Genomic DNA, 20428 nt, shown 5'->3' with positions numbered 1-20428 from the left:
GTGACCTTCCCTTCCTTGGGTAGGTTCCCAAATTCTTCTGGGAGCTAGTGGATAAGAAATTATACCCACAGTTGCAAAAGGATTTGGGGAATGCTTTATTTGAGCCAGGATGTATGTGGACATAGGATAAGGCTTACACTGCTTCATATCCCCTGGAGGAGAAATCCATGACACAGCCAGAGAAGCATCTGGAATGAGGAAGTTCTATTTCATGGAACAAACAAAAAGGTCCATAGCTGCTTAGAACTAGAGCAAAGTCACCATAGATGGAAGAACAGTATGAGGACTCACATAAGAGCTACTTCTTGAGTCAAACTTCGTAAGGCTGTTAAAAATTTAGAATCATCTGGAAGAATACTAGCACAGGAGGCAAAAGAGCTGTTTTTGTCCCACTTGTGCCACCAACTTGGCCTGTGGCTTTGCTTAGCAAGTGGCAGTACCCCTCTGGCACTAAGTTTCTTATCATTTGGAGTTGGATAAATCGACGGTTTTTGTTTTTTAAAATTTTAAGCCAAGAGTAACTTTCTTCAAGTGAAGTCTTCCCCCCCCGAATTGTGAAATAAAGGAAAGCAGTGCTGCTGTGTTGAACATAGGAGCTAGTCCCTCCCTTCTGACCTTGTCTCTTTCCTCACATTGTCCTGCTCCAGCCCCAGGGAGGTTCACACAGCATAGCTTTCAAATTACTACATCAAGCTGTCCTGAGGATCCTTCTGGGTTCATGTGCTATGATTCATTGGAGCCACTTTAAGTGACACATTAAATATCCAGAGTTCAGTAAGGATGGGAGGTTGATCTTGACAAAACTTGCTGTGTGTCTGCTTTAAAATTATTATGGATTCATCGGACATGTGTGTATCTGAAGGTCTAAAACTTTTCTAGTTATTATATTCTTCTCTACACGCTCATCTAATTCAATGAAGATATTAGGGATACAGATATCACCCGCTTTCTGAAAGTTCATATGAAAGGTGTATATTAGTACCTATTTTTGCTAACCAAAAGACATCCAAAGAGGATTTTCACTTCTGTGGAAAAATCTGTTACCATTCTAATGCAAGTCTTCCATAAAAGCAAAGTGACATAACACAAACTAATGGAAAACAGGGAATACTCTTTACTTTACGCCTTTTCAGTTTACAAGAAGTTTCATAGGAACACTCTACTTTTGGATAGGAGGAGAAACCTGTATTCCAAATGAGTAGTCACTCTTAAGAGAAATAGAATATGTTATCTATCATAGGTTACACTATTTATTTGTGAATGAGAGGTTGATCTTGGCAAATCTTTAGTATTCAGTAATTAGGAGAGACGAATAACTGGAAAACAGAAGGAGGACAGAAGTGATGTGTAGAGAGCACACATTTACAAGGTTAGAATCATCTTGATAGAGGCAGCTGGGTTTGCACTGTGTGCAGGCTGAAGACCTCATAGGCCCACCCACCATTCCTTCTAGATCCAGATGCCTCAGTGACTCTAGTAATACTTTTATTAATTTGAAGGACACATTAGACCATACCAGTTTCTGCCTTTGGAATATCAAAGTTTCCTTTGGATGCATCTTCAGATGCTTCTCTTTGAGAGCAGTGGCATTGTGCCGTCGTGATCAGGAGTGATCCAATTTGTGGATAAACCAATATTTTATTGGATGGCAACTGGGAAGGATAATCATTATAATAATTATTATAAAACAGCTAATATCTATTGAGTGATTATGAAGTATTAGAAACTGCAGATTCTTTACATGTAATATCTTGTTTAATGTGCACCAAACCTTAAGGATGGTATTATTATTGTTCCTTTATTTATATTTGAGGAAACTGCAGCTAAAAGCAGTTTGTTGGAGATTATTTGGCTAGACTGGATTTGGGGACAAAGAATAGGACACTTCAGGAGGGCTTAAACTTGGAAGACAATGTGACATTGATTTAAATTTTGTTATGACTCAAGATAACAAGTTTAGTTCCTGAAATTCTAAAGAAGTTCCTGGTGAATTGTACAGAAGTTCACTCATTCCTTCACTCATTGAATAGATACTAATTGTGTGCCTGCCCTTCAGAAGGTATTAAACTGGGTACTTTGGGTCAAAAAGGAACCACAAGTCACAATCCATGCCTTTAAGGACCTTTCATCTAGCGGGAGACAAGTCACATGCAAAAAGCAAAACTATAAAATGGCATAAAAAATAATTAACGTGCACTGATTGTTTACTCCACACCGTGCATATACTTTAGAAACCTTATGTCATTTTATCCTGAACATAGCCTGTGAGGTGGGTGCAGTCATATCCCTGTTCTGCTAGCACACTTTAGAGAGCATAAGGACTCTGTCCAAGGTCATGCAGCTGACACATGGCAAAGCCTGGTGAGTCTCTGCCCTTAACTTCATTGCTGCCTCCACAGTTTAAATTGTAGTAGTTTAAAAGTTGGATCACAAGGAATAGAAATGTGAGGCACAAAGTAAGGAAATACTAAATAATATCCCTGAAAGTAAAATGAAGAGGGAGAGTCACCTGAGAATGAGATGAGAGGCAAATGGAGCCGAGGAAGACTAGAGAGCATGGAAGTGTCAGAGAAGGAGAGGAAGACTGGGAAGGGCAGCATCGGCAATCAAGGGGATCACTACTTGGAGGGACAGGATGTCACTGCAGTGGGATCAGTGGAGATGAAAACTGAGTAAAAGTCTTGGCTTTGGCTACTAGGCTATTGTCAGTATTCCAGGGAAGCTTTTGGGAGAGAATGGAAAGAGAAGCTAGGTTGCATTGGGTAAATTTTGAGTAACCATTTTGTCTCTGAATTGCCAATTCTACTAATGGAGTTGTCCATCAAGCAACACAAACATGGTAAGTGGGGCTAGGTGGGAGAAGGAATAGGGAGTGGGGAGGTCTGCGGCAAACTAGAGGACAGTATTACCTGATCTTTTGATTTTCCAAAGGAGGCTAGAAATCTGGAGTATTTTCCAGGGCATTTCCTGATTTCTAAGTGTTAGTTCAGTCAAAAAAAAACCAAAATACTGTGTTGAGGACCAACTATAATACATCTGTGGGCTGAATTTGCCTACCAGCTGCAAGCTTCTGGAATTCTCTTTCCAGAATTTTGGAAGTGAAATAGTGAAGTATCTTGAAGAAGCAAGGTTAGGGACATATGTGAGGTAGGTGTGTGTGTGTGTGTGTGTGTGTGTGTGTGTGTGTGTGTGTGTGTGTGATTGAGAGACAGAGAAGGACTGTCTATTTTTGTTTTCTTGGGGTGGATAAACACAAACTCACTAAGGAGGAGGATTAAATAAAGTGAGAGAGACCCAAACTATCAAACAGAGATGTCTGGAAAGTTAAAAGTGCCAGTGGTGGTGGTTGGGATGTAATTATGAGGCTGATATTAGAAAGATGAGAAGATGCAGACAGACAGAGTGATGGGAAAGTGAAGACAAGGAAGTGAAGAGAGCCTCTCTTGAGGTTAGAGGACATATTGGATGCTAAGTGAGGAGTAAAAAGGAGCCTGGGAGCCACCTAGGAACCTGGAAAAGTTGTGTGACTGCTGCTTATGGTATAGGTTGTGGCAGGAGTGTGGGATAATTAGAATGTGAAGTAGCAGTGAGGACCTAGCTGGCTTGCATTATCCTTTATTTTTTAAGTGAGCATCTATTTTTGTGATACAAGTCAGCAATACAGATACAGTAGAAGGTACCCAATAGAATAAGACTTAATTACTGCCTCAAGAGCATATGCTGTCTCTCATGATCTGTAGCTCTAACCTGAACTGATGGGCTAGTTTCTCACAAATCATTCATTCACTTGATATAGTCATCACTTTGCCGTAACTGCGAATTATCTGTACTATTATTTGCTCAATAGTTTTCTCTAAATCATCTCTTATTTTATATGTAAATGTAGATAGAAAAAAATTAAAATAGAAATGAAAAATAGAAAAAGGAAGCCATATTTCATTATTTGCCATTACATTGCATTTTTTCCAAATATGTATCTTTAAAACATACAAAACCATCTGACATTTTGTCAAAAAAAGTTCATCTGCATTCCATGAAAAATAATCGTATATGTCACCAGTAGAACATAACACCACATCTTGGGAAGCATGGAACTGGTTAGTTTTCGGCGTTCTTTGGGTCACTCAAAGCAAAAATTTTTCCATGTTAAAATAACTGTGTATGGCCTTGGTTTTTATTCAGGCAGGCCAGCTTCAATGATCTAATCTGAATAGAATGGATGAAGGCAGGCCCCCCTTTGTCTGACGATTTTTAAATGATGCTGTTTGAATACCAAGAAGTTTGGAGCTTGACTGCAGAGCCTTCCAAATTAATCTTATCTGGGAAAAAAACTAATGCCATCAAGTAACAGGAGATTTGTCAGCTGCTCTGCTTTTACTTTTCATATAAAACATAAAGGTTGGCAGGTTATAGATGAAAGGTCAGTTCAGCAAAAGAGAAAATGTGTCAGACAATCTCATAACATAGGTAACAGATTATGGAAGTGGAAACTACGATTGGATTCTCAGGAAGAGATGCGTTTGTTGGCAATGTGTAAATATCATCACTGGTTTTGTGGCTGTTGATTTCGGTGGCTACTTCTTTATGCCGAGTCTCCAAAATTTGATTTAAAAGACACTGAAGAGGCCTGTCTTCCTGAGGAAGATTTGTTTTGCAACAGTTCTATTTTTTTTTTTTTGGAAGAGCTGGCCTGAAGTAGAAAAATGTACCTCCTTTGTCTTGCTTCCCCATCTCACCCATGCCACCCCTGAACCAATGCTCAAAAATGGAACAAGTGAGAAGGCAAGCCCGCTTGCAAGAGCCATGGCACATAAAATAAGTGAGTCCGTCGTCATGAATGATTAAGGGCGAATAAGGCAGCTACCACATCACTTGAACAAATAAAGTTGCTCAAAGATCTGCATATGTAGGACCTGCTTGGGAACAGATTACTGCCCAGGAAAGTGGTTCAGCCTGTTCCAGCCTTGGGAGCACAGATGAAGCTGGGGGGTCAGTATCAGGCCAATGGGGTCACAGAGACATGATGCCAGAGTTGGGGGGCATCTCACAAATTTCCTGTGTTTATGCAGTGTTGGGAATTTGTAGCCTGTTGATACATCTTTCATCTGTATTTGAAGTGCAGGAAATTGTGCAAAATATCATCATTCCATCCAAGTAACTTGCAATGTACAGCACACTTCTTGCCTTATGCTTGTGCATATTACAAACTCCCGTTCACATGCACTGGGGAGAGGCTTCCTATTTTCTATGAGCTCTTCACCGCAGCCTTGCAAAAATAACTGAGGCCAAAGGCATGTCACACAACATTGTGGGCTGCTGGTCAAGGATGTATCTATTGATGCTTGGCGGCAGCGTTTTCGGTTTCATCTTTCTGCAGTGTTATTTTCATCTCTCCCTTTAGCCTCCGCATTAACCCACATGCTACATATGCAATTTCATTACTGTTAGAAACCTAAAAATTGAAAGCTAAAGAAAAACCCAGTAGCATTGCAAAGCATCTTCTGGCATTATTAAAGATTGCTTCGGTATTAGCAAATACATTTGCGGTGCATTGCTGAGACTGCGGACTTTGCAGTGTAATCTGCAGTTTGCATTGCTCAAATCCGGGTGTACAAAAAATTGTACTATGTAGTTCCTTTCATTTTGTGGACCTATGACAAAACTTGTCTCTCCCTCAAAATAATTCTCTTCCCCACTGAGCTTCATTAATTAAATCATTGACTCTGGCTCGCTGGTAAGGACCAGTTCTTACAAGTGTATCCAATTTCCTGCTAGTGGTAATTTTCATTCTTCCTGGAATAACAGGAAACACTAATTTTGCATTGGACCCAGGAGTCTTAGGAAGCTGGAATTATAGGCACCATTGTCCCACCCTTTTCTCCCTAAAAATGAAATGAAATAAAATAAAATGAGCAGCAGCCTAGCAGTGAGGCTTGAAGGGTGGGTAATGACAAAGAAGAGAAAAGGGCATTAATTTCAGGTTGGGGACAGCTGCCCGGCACTATCTCCCTTTGGATTTTGGTTTTTATAGCATCACGGTGAGTTATTAATATGTATGATCTGTACTTTATTCAAACATTATAAATCTATGCAGAAGTCTGGTGTTTGGGTTTTCCTTTATAGCTTTCATTCTTCTTCCCAGAATTATCTCATTTTGATCCAGAAACTTTTGCATAAAAAGCACACACTGAGAACTCACATTTTCATACCATAAATATTAAAAGGGGGTTAAGCTTTACAGTTTCTTCTCCCATCCCAATGGGAAGAAAGTTAGCCTTCTAATTGGGGGGCCATTATTAATGTCCTTTTTATTCACAGGCCAAAAGGTAAACTTTAACTTGCAGTATGAAATTGTACTATGTAGTTCCTTTCATTTATGTTAATTGTGGACCGCTTGGCTATGCCACATCTTTTGTATAAAGAATATACTAAAAATCTAGCAGTTATCTGCGTTGTTAGAATAGTTGGCTGGCTTTCTTTTGAGTCCCATACCAAGTGCAGACCTTTTTTAAGGATCTTGATTAAAGTGCTGCTGGTTGCTGGATAATTATAAGTATGGATTCATCACAGTGTGGACTCATCACAGTGTATCTGTAGCATATATTAGAGAGAAACGAAACTAAAAAACTTAATGTCTTCTTAGTAGCTTCTAGCTTCTTAGCGGCTTCCTATCTCCAGTTTATTGTCATTTTTGGTAGCGTAAAGGAGTAGTCATAAATTTTGGTTCCCATGGAAATCTAAAGGAATATGTGAGTTATTTCATTTGGGCATGCTGACTGTTAATCACGCAGTCTCGGCTGTTGTACTTCGTGATGGGAAATGAACATGCTAATTGGTGCTCTTTTTTCTTATTTCAGGAAACCTGCCATATGAATATAAAATAGTGATTGCTGGGAATCATGAACTGACATTCGACAAGGAATTCATGGCAGACCTTGTTAAACAGGATTACTATCGTTTCCCCTCTGTGTCCAAATTGAAACCAGAGGACTTTGACAACGTGCAGTCCCTCCTGACGAACAGTATTTACTTACAAGACTCGGAGGTGACAGTGAAGGGATTCAGAATATACGGTGCACCTTGGTAAGTGTTTGTTCCAACAGTCCTGCCCTCCCCTTTTTGGCTCAGCACTCAAAAATCATGGCTCATACTTGGGAACTTTAAATGAAAAGGAAAAGCGCAGACAGACGTCATTGCTCTGCTGCCAACATAACACATCTTCTGGTCCTGCTTGTACTTTTCACTGCAATGCAGATTTCTTCAGGCCAGACCAGAGTGAGTCGGGCTTTGGCAGACGTGTGTGTTTCTGTGACTGGGGCTGCGTGTGTGTGTCTGCAGGACATAGGGTTTGGGGGAAGGTCACGTGTTTCCCATCACACACATTCAGCTACTCTGAACATTCCATCAACCTTAGGTAACCCATTTCCCTCTCGTTTGACACTGGAAGCACTCATAAAATATCTTGCTTAGATCAGGGTTAATCTTGCTACACATCAGAATCGTCTCACCAACTCTGTAGAAATGCAGATTTTGAAGCCACAGCCCGCTTAGTTTCTGATTCTCTCTGAGGTGGAGCTTAGTGATCTTTATTCTTAAAGTTTCCCAGATGATATTGATGCACAGTTGGAAAGGTATGGGTTGAGAGATCAGTGCTAGAATTCTCAACACTGAGCTCTAGAAAACATGAAGCAGGTGGGGTATTCTTGGGAGCAACCAGGAAGCATTTTGATCAAGGCTCTATCCGTTGTCAGGCATCTGGTTTTGAAGTTTATTCACAGACGTTGGGCCTTGGCCTCTGCATTGCTAAGATGGAGACCGTGAACTCTTAATTGAGTGTTTGCTGTATGTCAGACACTGTTCTAAGTCCTTTACATTTCTCATTTTCTTCCAAATACTTTTCAAAGATGGGCATTGTTAGGATTCTTATTTGGCTGCTGAGGAAATGGAGGCACAGAAAGGTTAAGTTAGTTGAGGAATGACCTCTGATTGGCAGAGAAGCTCTTCATAGAGTTGAGATCATTTGCTCAATAACAAGACGAATTTTGAAAAATCTCCAAAGGGCACAGGATATTATGAGGTTTGAATTAGGTGACGTTTGCAGTGGATTGAGAAGAGTGCCTGGTGGTTTGCTTAAAATAATAATTGACATTTTTCTGGCCCTGGTTCTGTATTTATGTGAACTTGAACAAGTCCGTTAGCTTCCAGAGCCAGATTTTTCATCTTAAAAATGGGGGTTTTAGACCAGAAGGTCAATATTAGAGACATCTTGGGTCACTTATTTATTTATTTACTTTCTGCAAGCACTGTGTGTATAGAGTGGAAGAACTTAACCTTTACTCACCCAACCTAGAAAAATATCCCAGTCCTGCTGGAGGCATTGTGGATAAGGCTGGAAGCAGACGAGCAGAGTGAATTCAGATGATTAGCCACCCCACTCAACAGTTTGGGCTGTCCTCTGCAGAATTGAAAGTTAAGATATTTTCTCAACAGCTGATCATGGTTTTCCTAGCTTTACTACTTGATATCCAGAAGGACTGATGAGTGGATACAGGAAGTATATTTCTGTTGAAAATCAACCTGACAATGACCATGAACTCTTAATTGAGTGTTTGCTGTATGTCAGACACTGTTCTAAGTCCTTTATATTTCTCATTTTCTTCCAAATACTTTTCAGAGATGGGCATTGTTAGGATTCTTATTTGGCTGCTGAGGAAATGGAGGCACAGAAAGGTTAAGTAGCTGCTGGAATCACACTGATATTAAGTCGTATCCCCACCTGAGTCTGGCTGCAGGGAAGGTGGTATGACTGGGGGTGGGGGTGGGGGTGTGCTAATCAGTGGTACTCTGCAGTGGTTATATCCAGCTTTATGAATGTTCGTCAATCAATTATTTTATCTGTGAGAAGATGGTAAAGGGCAAGAGAATAAACAGAAATTAGTTCTGTCAAACAGTAATCTGAAAACTGATCTCAGGGCAATGTAGGATGTCGATATTAGCGTTTCTGAGTAAAGGGCAGAAGAGAGAAAGCTTTTCCAGTTTCACAGCTCTCTCCTTAATCGCTATGTAGTAGTTGAGGAATGACCTCTGATTGACAGAGAAGCTCTTCATAGAGTTGAGATCATTTGCTCAATAACAAGACGAATTTTGAAAAATCTCCGAAGGGCACAGGATATTTCAGGCCATTCCCGAACAAGCAGGGCTCTCAGAGACCCCCAGATTGATAGCTGCTGACATGGTGACAGCACACAAATGGCCCCCATTATCTGCACAGGTTCAAATCTTTTTAGGAAAGGGTTTGGCTGAGCCAGATTACGGCTGGGATGGACGAGGGACGGACTTTGGATCCTGAGGCAGGTCTGCAGCATTTCAAGAAATCAAAAAACATAGTAACTCAAATACGTGATGGTGATGGGGTGTAATCTGCCTTTTGGTGGCAGTACAAACTTTGACAAAGTTTGTGTCTGAACTGGATTGATATCATTCAGCAATTTTTTTTATTTTCATGTTGGAGCGGGTGCTAAAGTCAAGAAAATAGGCAGCATTAGTCTTCTGAAATACTATCCTGAAATTGTCTTTACACAAAATTTATTGGGATTTCCAGAAAGCGTGAACTATTTCTTGTCTCGCACCTCTTTACAGTGAGGGAAATCTTGGAATGGAATTTGTCCCACCCATTAAGAATTGTTGGTGCTTTGTGTTTGGCCTAAGGATATAGAGGTTGACAAAAAGAAAATTTGCATTTCATTACGTATTTTGGAGGAATCAGCAGTTTGTATTTCACTGTGAAGATATTTTGTTAAAATGAATATTTCCAGGACTGCTGATGATCTGAACATTGATTGTGAAATGCCTACATTAGCATTTCCGTTCAGGAAGAACAGATTTTTCCCAGCTCTACCCTGTATTCAGTCTTGGGACCTGGGGTGAGTGTCTGAACATCTCCATGCCTCTGTTTGAGCAACATGACTTCCCTCACGTAACTGTCATGAGGATAAATGAGTTAATGCATCCACAGTGTGTAGAAGACTTTGTGACTTAAAGTAACATTTGGTAAGTCTTAGCTGTTACTGATGTAGTGGTATTGGCTTTTCCAATTTACTTTATTCCTTTGTCCACCTTCCCAATGAAGACTGCCCCACTAGGAGTCCAATGGGGAAGGTTCTAGCCCTAGTTCAGCCTCTGCTGATTGGGTGACACTAGGCAGATCATTTAACTTCTGTTTGTAAAATGGGGCAATGAGGTCTGCCCTAGTTTCTCTCATATGCCACTCACTTAAATGGTCACTGAAGTTGGAATCTTTATTAAGAGTATACATGTTTGTGGGCATGCTTGATTATTTGAATATCTTATAAACTTTCTAACCTCTTTTGCTATTATGGATGTGACTAGAAGCAAGGTTTGGGGGGGTTTATACCAAAGCTACCACTTTTCTCCCATAAGGAATTGATATTTTTCCATCCCTGAGATTCACGCATAGAGGAACACCTGCTTAGTAATCCATTAGATATTCCAACCCCAAAATGATGCAAATTGATTTAAGTTTGATTTCCATGCTTTCCCAATGACTTTTATGGAGGAAATACTGTTCTGAGTTGCTGATACTGCTAGTGGTTTTAATTTAAAAATGGAAATCAAAATGAGAACCTTGATACCAAGGATTTCCATCCTGTTACAGGTTTCTCAAAAGTGGTTGTTCTAAACCAAGGAGATGGCTGTAACTCATGTATTTTTAAAAGTATGGATTGTAAGTTGGTTTCACTATAAAAAAAGGAATATTAGTCCATAGTCATTATACTTTATAACTTATACCACAGCTGAAAGCTTCCTAAAGAACAGGGAGAATTAACACAGTGTCTCCTAATTTACAACTGAATAAGGATTTATATGTGGAAAATTTGTCACTGCAGAGCATTCCTGTGTATCTGCAAGTGGGGTATGCAGTGGTACTTACTAGATCCCCAAGGAAGAGGATCTGGATGTGGTTTGGTGAGTCTGGGAACATTCAGCGGCCTATACTGAAGAAGTGATTAGGGGAGTCCTTGCCCTGGAAGAAAGATAGGTGCTCTCTTGGAAAGAAGACAAGAGTTGGTGACTCTCCAGAGGCATCCCTGCCTCCAGAGACCTTATGTCAGGTTCTGTGGCTTCTATATATATTCCTTCACCATCTTTTTCTTCCAAAAATCTTCAAAGGAATCAAGGATGATGTATCCTTGGGGGTAACAGTTCAGTCACAGTTTCTCTGAACTTCTGTTATGCTTTTCTCTCTCCCTTGGGAGGGTCTTATGTTGCTAAGCAGTTAGGTCTGTCTAGGAGTTTGCTCTCACAGAAGGAAAGCTATGGATTCCTTGTATCCCTCATGTTGATTCTGTGCCATCAAGGTAGTTCCTAATTTCCTCTTTGTGATCACTCTCAGCTCTGTCTTTCCCAAAGGCTGAGTATGGTTAGAAAGAGGAGCCAAAATTCTGATCTGTCAAATATTAGCCACTGGGGTAACTAACTGCTTATCTGGCCAGGATAGAGGAGATTTAAATTTTGAAATCATCTTTGTATTGTTGGTTACTAGATCTGTACTGAGCATTTCAGTGAAAGCAGGTTTTGGTAAACTCACCTGTGGAACCTGGCATTTAAAAATTGACCAGCTCCTTCTTTTTTCTGTTTTCAGTTGACCTTTTGTTACTAAGATGCTGTTTAAAATAAAAATCTTGGTACTAATTGATCAACAGCTAAGCTGCAAAAAATAAAAAGTCCATTTGTTCTGACCTGAGTGAGCAGTGTTTTGTTCAGTGACAGCTTGCACCTTGTTCCCCTTCTGAACAGACATGCAGAGCTGGTCTCCCATGGCTTTTAATGAATATGAGTGGGGCTTTCCGATGTCCAGGAATTTGATCTCTGTGGTGACCAATGGGCCAGGAACAAAGAGCACACTTTTTCGTGTTAGAGTAGACCCAGGTGTAATTTGTCAGATTTAGTAACTGTGGAGGAAGTGCCTTAACTTCTGCAGCAGGAAAATTAGATCGGGCCTGGGCAGTGTAATTCCAAAATGGCTGAAATAGCAAGAGAAAGCCCGTTGAGCTGCATTTTCAAAGGAAGAGTGAGCAGGATTTTTTTTTTGCTTCTCTCTTCTGCTCATTTCGGATCACAAAGAGGTTGAGTTCATTCATTCATTTAGATGCAATTTTCTCAGCATTTTTCAAAGTGGAAGTTAAGTGTTGACTCTTCTCTCTGCAGCATTTATAACAGTGTTTGGGCAGAAATAGCTAAAAGGTTGCTCACGTTTCCTTGTTCTTACCAGTGCAGTAGTACTTCATGTTTGCCCTGTCAGAGAAGCTTCAGATGTTTTTATTTCCAATTATAAGTTTTGTAATGCATCATGTATTTTGCTGACGGTCTTCAAGTTCTTGAAATAGGGAACAAATTAACAGCAGATATTGAGTGGAGAGGATTAGAAAACCAATTGGCAAGTCATATGATAGAATTCAGATATGGTGATAGGAGGAATGGGCTCTCATTTATTTTATTTTCACAGTCATGCCTTGTAATTAACGTGGGCCAAAAAAGAAGAAAAGAAAGAAAGAAACATCTCTTCCCTCAGCAAGAAAGTCCTTCAACACTAAAGAACAGGACTATACAAACAACGCTGGTTCTGTACCCCGTTCTCAGGGATTCTGGCTTTTATTCAGGAGGGTTCAGAAAGGTATTGGCACAGAAAAAGGTCTGTGTGTGTGTGTTAAACAAATACGCACTCTGCTTTTACATGATTTTGTTTAAAGGCCCGGGCTAACATTTCATTTTTCTTGGCGTGGGGCCCACAGACAGTCCCGTAGGAAACCTTTGGGTGTTCTGCCCCGCTCTAGAGTTACAGGCTCTGTTTACATTTTTGCCGGTTTCAGAAAGCAGCTGACTGCTCTTAAAGCCGCCCGGGATCAGATTCACTTCTGGTTTAACAACTGCCCTGTTTATTTGAAAAAGGAGAAAGCAAAACCGATCACTTTGCTTCCTACCTCCCGTTGGTAGCCGTATCGGTAAATACTATTTTGATGGGCGATTTATGCACAACTTACGATGTTGGATCCAACTCCTCCCTTTCTACCAGCTCCGTCCAGACCTTTAAAGCCTGTTGGGCCTCTGTCTGGTGGTTGTGTAGAAGAAGGGAGAAGGTTTGTAGAAGAACATGGAGGTGTCTGTGTGCCTTCAGTTACACTTAATCTCAGCCATTGGCAAATCTAAATGTTTGCCTGTGCATTCTGAGAGCCAAACTCAGTTAGCAAATGGCAATAATTAAACTTATATTTGGACATAGTATACTTCACTCAGAGAATTTTCATGTATGTTATCTCATTTGGGCTTCACAATGATTCTAAATAATTAAAATGTAGATTAAAACAACAACCCTAAACAATTCAAATAAGCACAGTATGGATTGATAATAATACCAATAACATCCAGCATGTACAAGTGCTTCTGTGTCAGGTGCTGCTCAGTATTGCCACCCTTTGACAGAGGAGACCGAGATAGAGTTTTTGACAGAGAAGGTGACTTGCCCAAAGTCAGAGTTAGCTTGGGGAGAAATAGGACTGAAATCCAGCCTCCCTCTGCTGAGCTCTTTAGACCAAATCAGGATATCCTAGTAACCACATATGTCCCTCTACGCCTTGATCTGAGGCAACTCAGGAAGTGGCCACTTGGAAGACTTAGCCATTTCCATCTAGTTGCAAAAAGGGCCAGAAATTCAGGCCAACACTCTTCAGTAGCTCTCAAGATTCAGTGGTGAGGTGCTTATAGGGGGAAGAGGAGTGTTGAGAGGACAGAGCAAAGGAATGATCCAGCATCTTTTGCATGATGTGCTTCAAAGCCTAGGATTTTAAAAATGAAAAATCTGTGTCTCTGTGCGTCATAAGACTTGGATCAGCTCCACCTGGTCCTTTGCTCCACAGAGACAACTTCCATATACTTGCACACACAGTGGGGAAGACGGGGCAGGCAGGCAAGTATGAGGTGCATGTGGCTTTTTTCTGCTGAAACATCAAGTAGTAGCTGAGAGAGACAGCAGCCCTGGGCATAGGTACCAATAAGGAGGAGCTGGCGGTGGTCCCCTGCAGAAGTCAGACCTGGCATGGACCCACGCACCATGCTCCAGAGAAGACCTGAACCTTCACACTGAGACCCAGCTGGCTGACTGCTTGGGTGCTTTTTCATTCTCTCATGTTACACTGACAGCCTCCTTTTTAAACCCAGAGCTGCCTCTCTTGGATGGAAGGAGATTATACCGTGTCTAGAAGCCCCATGAGGACAGGAACCCTGTCGGTTTTGTTCTCTTTATATACTTGAGACTAGCTGGGTCTGGAATGTAGTGGATGCTCGGTCTGTGTCTCCTGAGTGAATGAATGAATAAGAGTGGTATTGTTAGAGATGTCTTTGTGGCTGGTGGATTGAAGGTCTACACAGGTGAGGCACACAGTTGCAAAAAGAAAGAAAATATTTCCAATACAAAATCAAGCACAGCCATGAATCTAGTCCTACAAGAGGACTAGAGATGGTAGATAAAAAATGAACCAAAGCACTAAACTGTGTCCATTAGCTTCGTGAACTTAATCTAGATCCTTCCTGAACATTCAAGAGCATTGAGAGCTTAGCCTGTCTTCAGGTGAACATGGTTTAACAAAGGTGAGGAATGGCAGCAGATGGACAACCTAACTCAGAGGCAGTGAGGGTTTTCAAAGAAAAGTGTCAACAGGTTCTTGATTGTCATTTCTTTACATTGGATACCTTATCCCCATGTTGTGTGTGGCACCAGAAGTTTCTGTTAGATTTAGAGACTATCTCTTCAAGCTGAAGTAAAAGTAGTCAGTGTAAAGTGTAAGTTTGGTAGGAAGCTAGACCAGGTGGGCCTGCAGAACATCCTCTGAACATTAGAATTATCAAATTGTCAAATTTGATAGCATTATCAAATAGGTTGCAATCTTTTTTTCTCAGTGCTTGAATTCTCAAAGGTTGAATTCTTACAGGTAAATTAAACTCATGCAGATTTTGTCCCATTTATTTTCAAGCTGCTTGACAAATACGGCTTTCTCATTTTATATTCTGAATTGTGAGTGTAATGTGAATTTCTCCAGGTATTACCAGATAGTGAGTCCACGGGCTCACACTGTCAGAGCCACATTTACCTGGTTCCAGTCTCTACTGCTGCTCTGCCTTCCTGCAGCACATGTCTCCCCATGGCTCAGATGTGCTCACTGAGTTTTAAGGTGCAGGCAACTACACGGGTTCCTGTAGTCCTACCTATGATCTGTGAGGAAGTGACATGGGCTCTGGAGCACACTGTTAGGAGGTTGCCATTTCCACTGAGTGCTCCCCTTTTGCCAGGCACCACATGTGCATGGCCTCAGGGTGCCCTGTCCGCCCCTTCTGGTAAGTCTGTATGCTGCCAAAGTTGTTTCACAGGAGAGGCATGATAATCAAACCATGTTGCTCTGTGCCCACAGGGGAGAAGCCCTCTGCTATTTCAGGCTGCTCTGCAAGAGCTTGTCAAGGTACAGTGTCACTTAACCTTCTAAGAATTCACCTATGAGCCCATGGGAGCTTGTTGGGTGACAGGCCAAACCAAGTTTTGCTCAGGACATTTCTCTGACAGAGCAGACTTGGCCTGAGCTCTTCTCACTGACACCTTCGTCTTGTTTAAACCATCGTTTCTTCAGGTTAATAAACTTCCAGCAGGACCTCCCAGCAGGAAGACATACCCAGGAGCAAGTCTGACCCCCAGACTGGATGTAGCTTAAACAGGTACAACCCTGTCCTATCTACCGAAGAGGGCATGGAATGTGAAGTATAGAAGCTTCAGGCTTTGACCTTTAGAAACAGCTCTCCCCAGCGAGCTAGTCTCAGTTTGATCATCTGTCAATGGGTGTGCAAATAATAACTACTATTTATTGAGCATCACCCACTTACAGGTATTTTATGGAATATTGTGTCTAAGCCTCACAGCAACCCTATAAAGTTATACTACCTCCATTTGGGAGATGGTAGAATTGAAGGTTAGAAAAATTAATTAACTCACTTGGGAACACTCACTTCCTAAGTAGCAGAACTGGAAGTCAGCCCCAAAGTCTTTATTGTTTTCACTAGTCAGTATATTTTTCATGGGATTAAAATATGATTATGTATGTTAAGACCATGGCATTCAGAAAATACTCAGTATTTTCTTCCCTGAAAGGTGACAATTGTGTAGTGTTATAATGGCTGTTCATTTTTTTGTGTTTTTGTTTGCTTTTTGTCTTCTTGTCCTTTTGCTATTTTTATATCTCTTTTCGTTTTTGGTATGTGTATACCAAGATAGAAGGAGAGAAGCAGAAAGGGCAACATGAGGTAAAAATGAAACTTAGTCTAGGAGGATGGTTACACCTCTGTGTGTGTGTGTGTGCGTGCGTGCATGTGCACACATGTGCATACACAAGGATGTGAGAGAATTTTAAAAAGCAAATATTGTACAATTTCTCTGCATGGCAAGTTGCTTATGAGCTGAATAAGTGGAAACCGTTTAGGAAAGGAACCCCATAGATCGGCTACATTTGGCGAAAAGACATGGAAGAGTGAATAGATGTCTGTTAAATGAAGACATATGGGGCACTTTTAAGGTCACTTACATGGAGTATCATTTTAGATGTATGAGCAACGCTTGGTAGTGCATTTTCACCCAGGAAAAATAAAAGTAATCTTGGATGGAGAGTATAAATTGAATGTGGAATGTTCTGTGAGGGCTGCTCAAATGGGAAGTTAGTGGCAAATTTGAAAGCCTCTAGGGTCGGTGGAATGTGTATGCATTTTGTAAAGAGTAGAAAAGATGAGTTACAAATCTGCATTAACAGGAGAGGACAGAGAAAGACTGTTTTGCTCAAATATTAGAAAAGATCTGCTTGGCTAAAGTGTAAATATAGTAATTATGATGAATAATGTCCAGGTATGAAATCTGCAGTAAAAAATGAAAGGCCACAAACAGAAGCACCTGGTATGTAAAGGCAAATTAGAGGAAGTGATTAAGAACTAGCCTAAATCAGATTCCTCTCAAGATCAAATTTCCCAAGACAGCATCTGAAGGTGCTGGTGATATTTACTGGGTAATTTACATATTTTCAGGCGTCATGTTTGGCATAGTGGGTTTAGGGTGGACCGCATTTAAAAAGAGGTGGGACTATAGAACAGAAAAGACAAGTAGTGACTCTTAGCATCTTACTATGCTGATGGTTGGTGACTGTAATGGGGTATGTAGTGGGGACTTGATAATAGGGGGGGAATGAGGTAACCACAGGGTTGACCATTTGAAACCTGAGCATTAGATTTTATATCAATGATACCTTAAAAAAAGTGGTGCTAAAATTTCATATAAACCAACAGTAAATCAACATTGAAAACTAAGTAAAACCAGTGATATGTTTGTAAAGGAAAAAAAGGTCAGAATCAACACATTGATTTTCTCTTCTTCCCTAATATTGGTTATGCACATCTTTTATATATTATGTACAAAATGATGGCAGATAAAACTAAGTGCCTCTGATGCCCACCTGTCTTAATGCCTAGAGATTACTGTTTTTTCTCACTACATTTCAAGCTACTGTATGTTCTGAAATTATGGGACATACTGATCTTAACACTGAATCCAAATAAGATGTATTGACTTCCCATGGCACATGAGGCTTCATGAGAAATGGCAGGTGGCTTGGAGTACCATGGTTCTAGAAAAAGGATTATTGAAGACAGAAACTAGAAGAAAATTGGTTTTATTGTCTTAATGATTTGAAAGTCCAGCCTCAAATTACTAGCTGTAGTTGGGTCTCTATTTTTATTTTGAATCAAGAATCAATAGAAAAAACCTTTCTGGCTTTGATCTTTTCAGAAAAAAATAAAGGAAGCTACACAGAAACCTAATCAAAAATTGCTGATGGCAAAACTAGTTGAAAATATGCTGTTGGGCTGTTACTTGCCACCTCCCCACTGTTTTTTTTTTCCTTTGGTGTTATGACTTAAGGAAAAAATTGGGAAAAGAAATTTAACATATCCAATTTGTGGGATTTGCTTTTACATTGTTTAAATTAATTAATTAATAGGAAGCATTTGAGAATGAGGATTTTAGGCAATGCTTATGATATCTTTATTAATAAACATTCTTTACTGATTCCAGTTTTTTCAGATGAAATAGTAAAGAAGTTTCTTTTCTTACCCAAATTCAGCCTCTCCCTCTTATAAAGATAGAATTCTGTAAGAAGCACTTACCTGTAGGTCCAGCAGAAAAAGTAAGAAAAATGGGAAACCTAAGTGTGTGTATCAAATGCTGGCCCTGACCTTTGTGCTTTTAAGTAGCTCTTACCGGAGGCCAATTCCATGTGGTTGCTGGCTTGCCCAGCAGCTTGAGAGGCAGGCCCAGGAAAGGCTAAGGCCTGGCAGGGTAGTGTGTGCCTTTCTCCATTCAAATCTATTGTATGTACCATTCAATATTGCTATTAAGGGGAAAATCTGATACCAAAGAGGGGGTATTGGGTTTTAAGGTTATTTGCTATAGGAATTTCTGTAGAGTTCAAACTCTGTTCTGAAAAGCCCAAGAAACAGGATTAACAGGATTACGTCTTTGAAAATTGTGAAGTTTGGCTAGCCTGTAAACCACAGGCTTAACTGTGCTGTCATGTCAGTTCTGAGATTTTTAACTGTTGATATTTATGATTTTCATTATAAATGTGTTTTTACTTTGTTAATTTCTGCAGTAAACAGAATAATTGGATTATTGATAAAGCAGAGTACAAATAGTCCAGAGAAAATCCTGTCTCTTTGTTCATTAAATCAAATATTCTTCCGAATGAGACTAAAAAAGCTTTTGTCTTTTTAATTTCTACAAATAAGAATACACACAAACACAGAAAAAAGACAGAAGGAAAATAGTTACTGCAGAAAATCACATGGATGGAAATCATGCAAAATGTAGACATCTCAATTTCTATAGAATATGTCCTAAGCTGTGTAGACTTTCTTCAGCTAACCAGATCTACGTATATGAAGATTGTACAACTTCAGTGCAAGTTTATGCATTCACCTGGGTTTAGTCACTTAAGAATTAGCATCAGCCATCAGAGATCAATGGTATATTTTTCTTCTTATATTTAGCAGTAAGCATTTAAAGAGCCATATCTCCACCAAAAGAGATTATGATACAGATGGATCATAATAGTATAAAAAACATATACGAAATATACCACAAATATGACAGGATTTCCTCTTAACGATTGTTCTTTTTTTCCTTTCTTTCATTCTACTTTCCTGGGATTTTGTACATTCTTAGTGGGTAAATTTTATTTTCACAGCCAGGAAAAAGGCCACCCGTGTCTAAGGGGTAATTTGGAAATTGACTCTCTTATTTCAACTTTCTGCTGCTGTTTTGGACACAGTTCCTGTATATTTGTGGACCTGCACGTACACACACACTTCACAGATTACCTGTGTCACAGGCCCTTGCAAAAGGTGGGGAGGTGGAAATGTCTGTGCTGATCAACAAGTGCTGTGGTCTGCCTGCTTGAGGAGGGTGTCCCTGACAGTCCCCAGACCCGTGCTTGGTTCTGCTAAAAAATTTGTTTCCTCTTTTAAATCAGAATCTCCACGAAGAAGGTGGAACCTAGGTGACCCCTTTGGGGCTGAGGTGACTGACAAACCCCAGACCTCTGGGGGGCTGCTTTTTGACTTGTCCCTAAATATGATCCTCTGGGACTGGGCTCTGTAAGGCCCGCTTGACAGGACGTGACTTGGGCAGAGAAAGCCCAGTGCCTACCTTTGCTTATTTGTATTCCAGTGCTGTAACCTCGCCTTCTCTCGTGTGTCTTTGTTCTATTAATCTGCAAAACGGGGCTCGATTTGTGATTAGTCCTTGGAGCTTGTTTCTATTAATCAGTCTGCAAAACAGGTCGACTTGGATGCTTTTGTTCCAGAGCTTAATGTGTTCTCCTTGTCAGGCTGTGGTTCAAGCTGCTCAGTTTACCTTAAAATGGAACCAGGCAGTGAAATTTGAGTTTTATATGCTGATGGCATTGTCCAGAAAGAAACTACCACTGGAACTGACAACAACAAAATGCTAATGTAGACTCGTACAAGTGTTATTCTAGGAGGAGAAAAAGTTTATAGAAAATATAACTTGTGTAGCCTGGTTTTAGTGTATAATAAACTATGTAGTGCAGTTGACTGGAACAGAAAATAAATTATTCATATTACATAGTCCAGCAAAGGTTGAGCAAAAGTTGCCTATTAATAATAATTTTATGTGTATTTGAAATCTAATTCTCTTTGGATACTAAAAATGGGAATATCATCCTTTTAGCTGCAATAGTGAGTAATTACAGAAAGACCTAAAACAATTTTATCAATATCCTTATCTTCCTCCTCCCTTGTACCGAACAAC

General features: G+C 40.2%; 1 protein-coding gene across 3 annotated transcripts in view; it reads left to right on the top strand.

Annotated features, from left to right (window-relative positions):
* Positions 1-20428, top strand: part of MPPED2 (metallophosphoesterase domain containing 2) — a 193626-nt gene that overhangs the window by 96281 nt on the left and 76917 nt on the right. For all 3 annotated transcript variants that reach the window (XM_036891868.2, XM_036891869.2, XM_036891870.2), the window contains exon 4: positions 6858-7083. In XM_036891868.2, the coding sequence (XP_036747763.1) occupies positions 6858-7083 (226 nt within the window). The remainder of the gene's footprint in view (positions 1-6857; positions 7084-20428) is intronic.

This window comes from Manis pentadactyla, chromosome 9, assembly GCF_030020395.1.
Source record: "Manis pentadactyla isolate mManPen7 chromosome 9, mManPen7.hap1, whole genome shotgun sequence".
In the NCBI taxonomy this organism is placed as follows: Eukaryota; Metazoa; Chordata; class Mammalia; order Pholidota; family Manidae; genus Manis; species Manis pentadactyla.
Note: the sequence above shows the minus strand (reverse complement) of the source record. Positions and strands in the feature narration are given on the sequence as shown.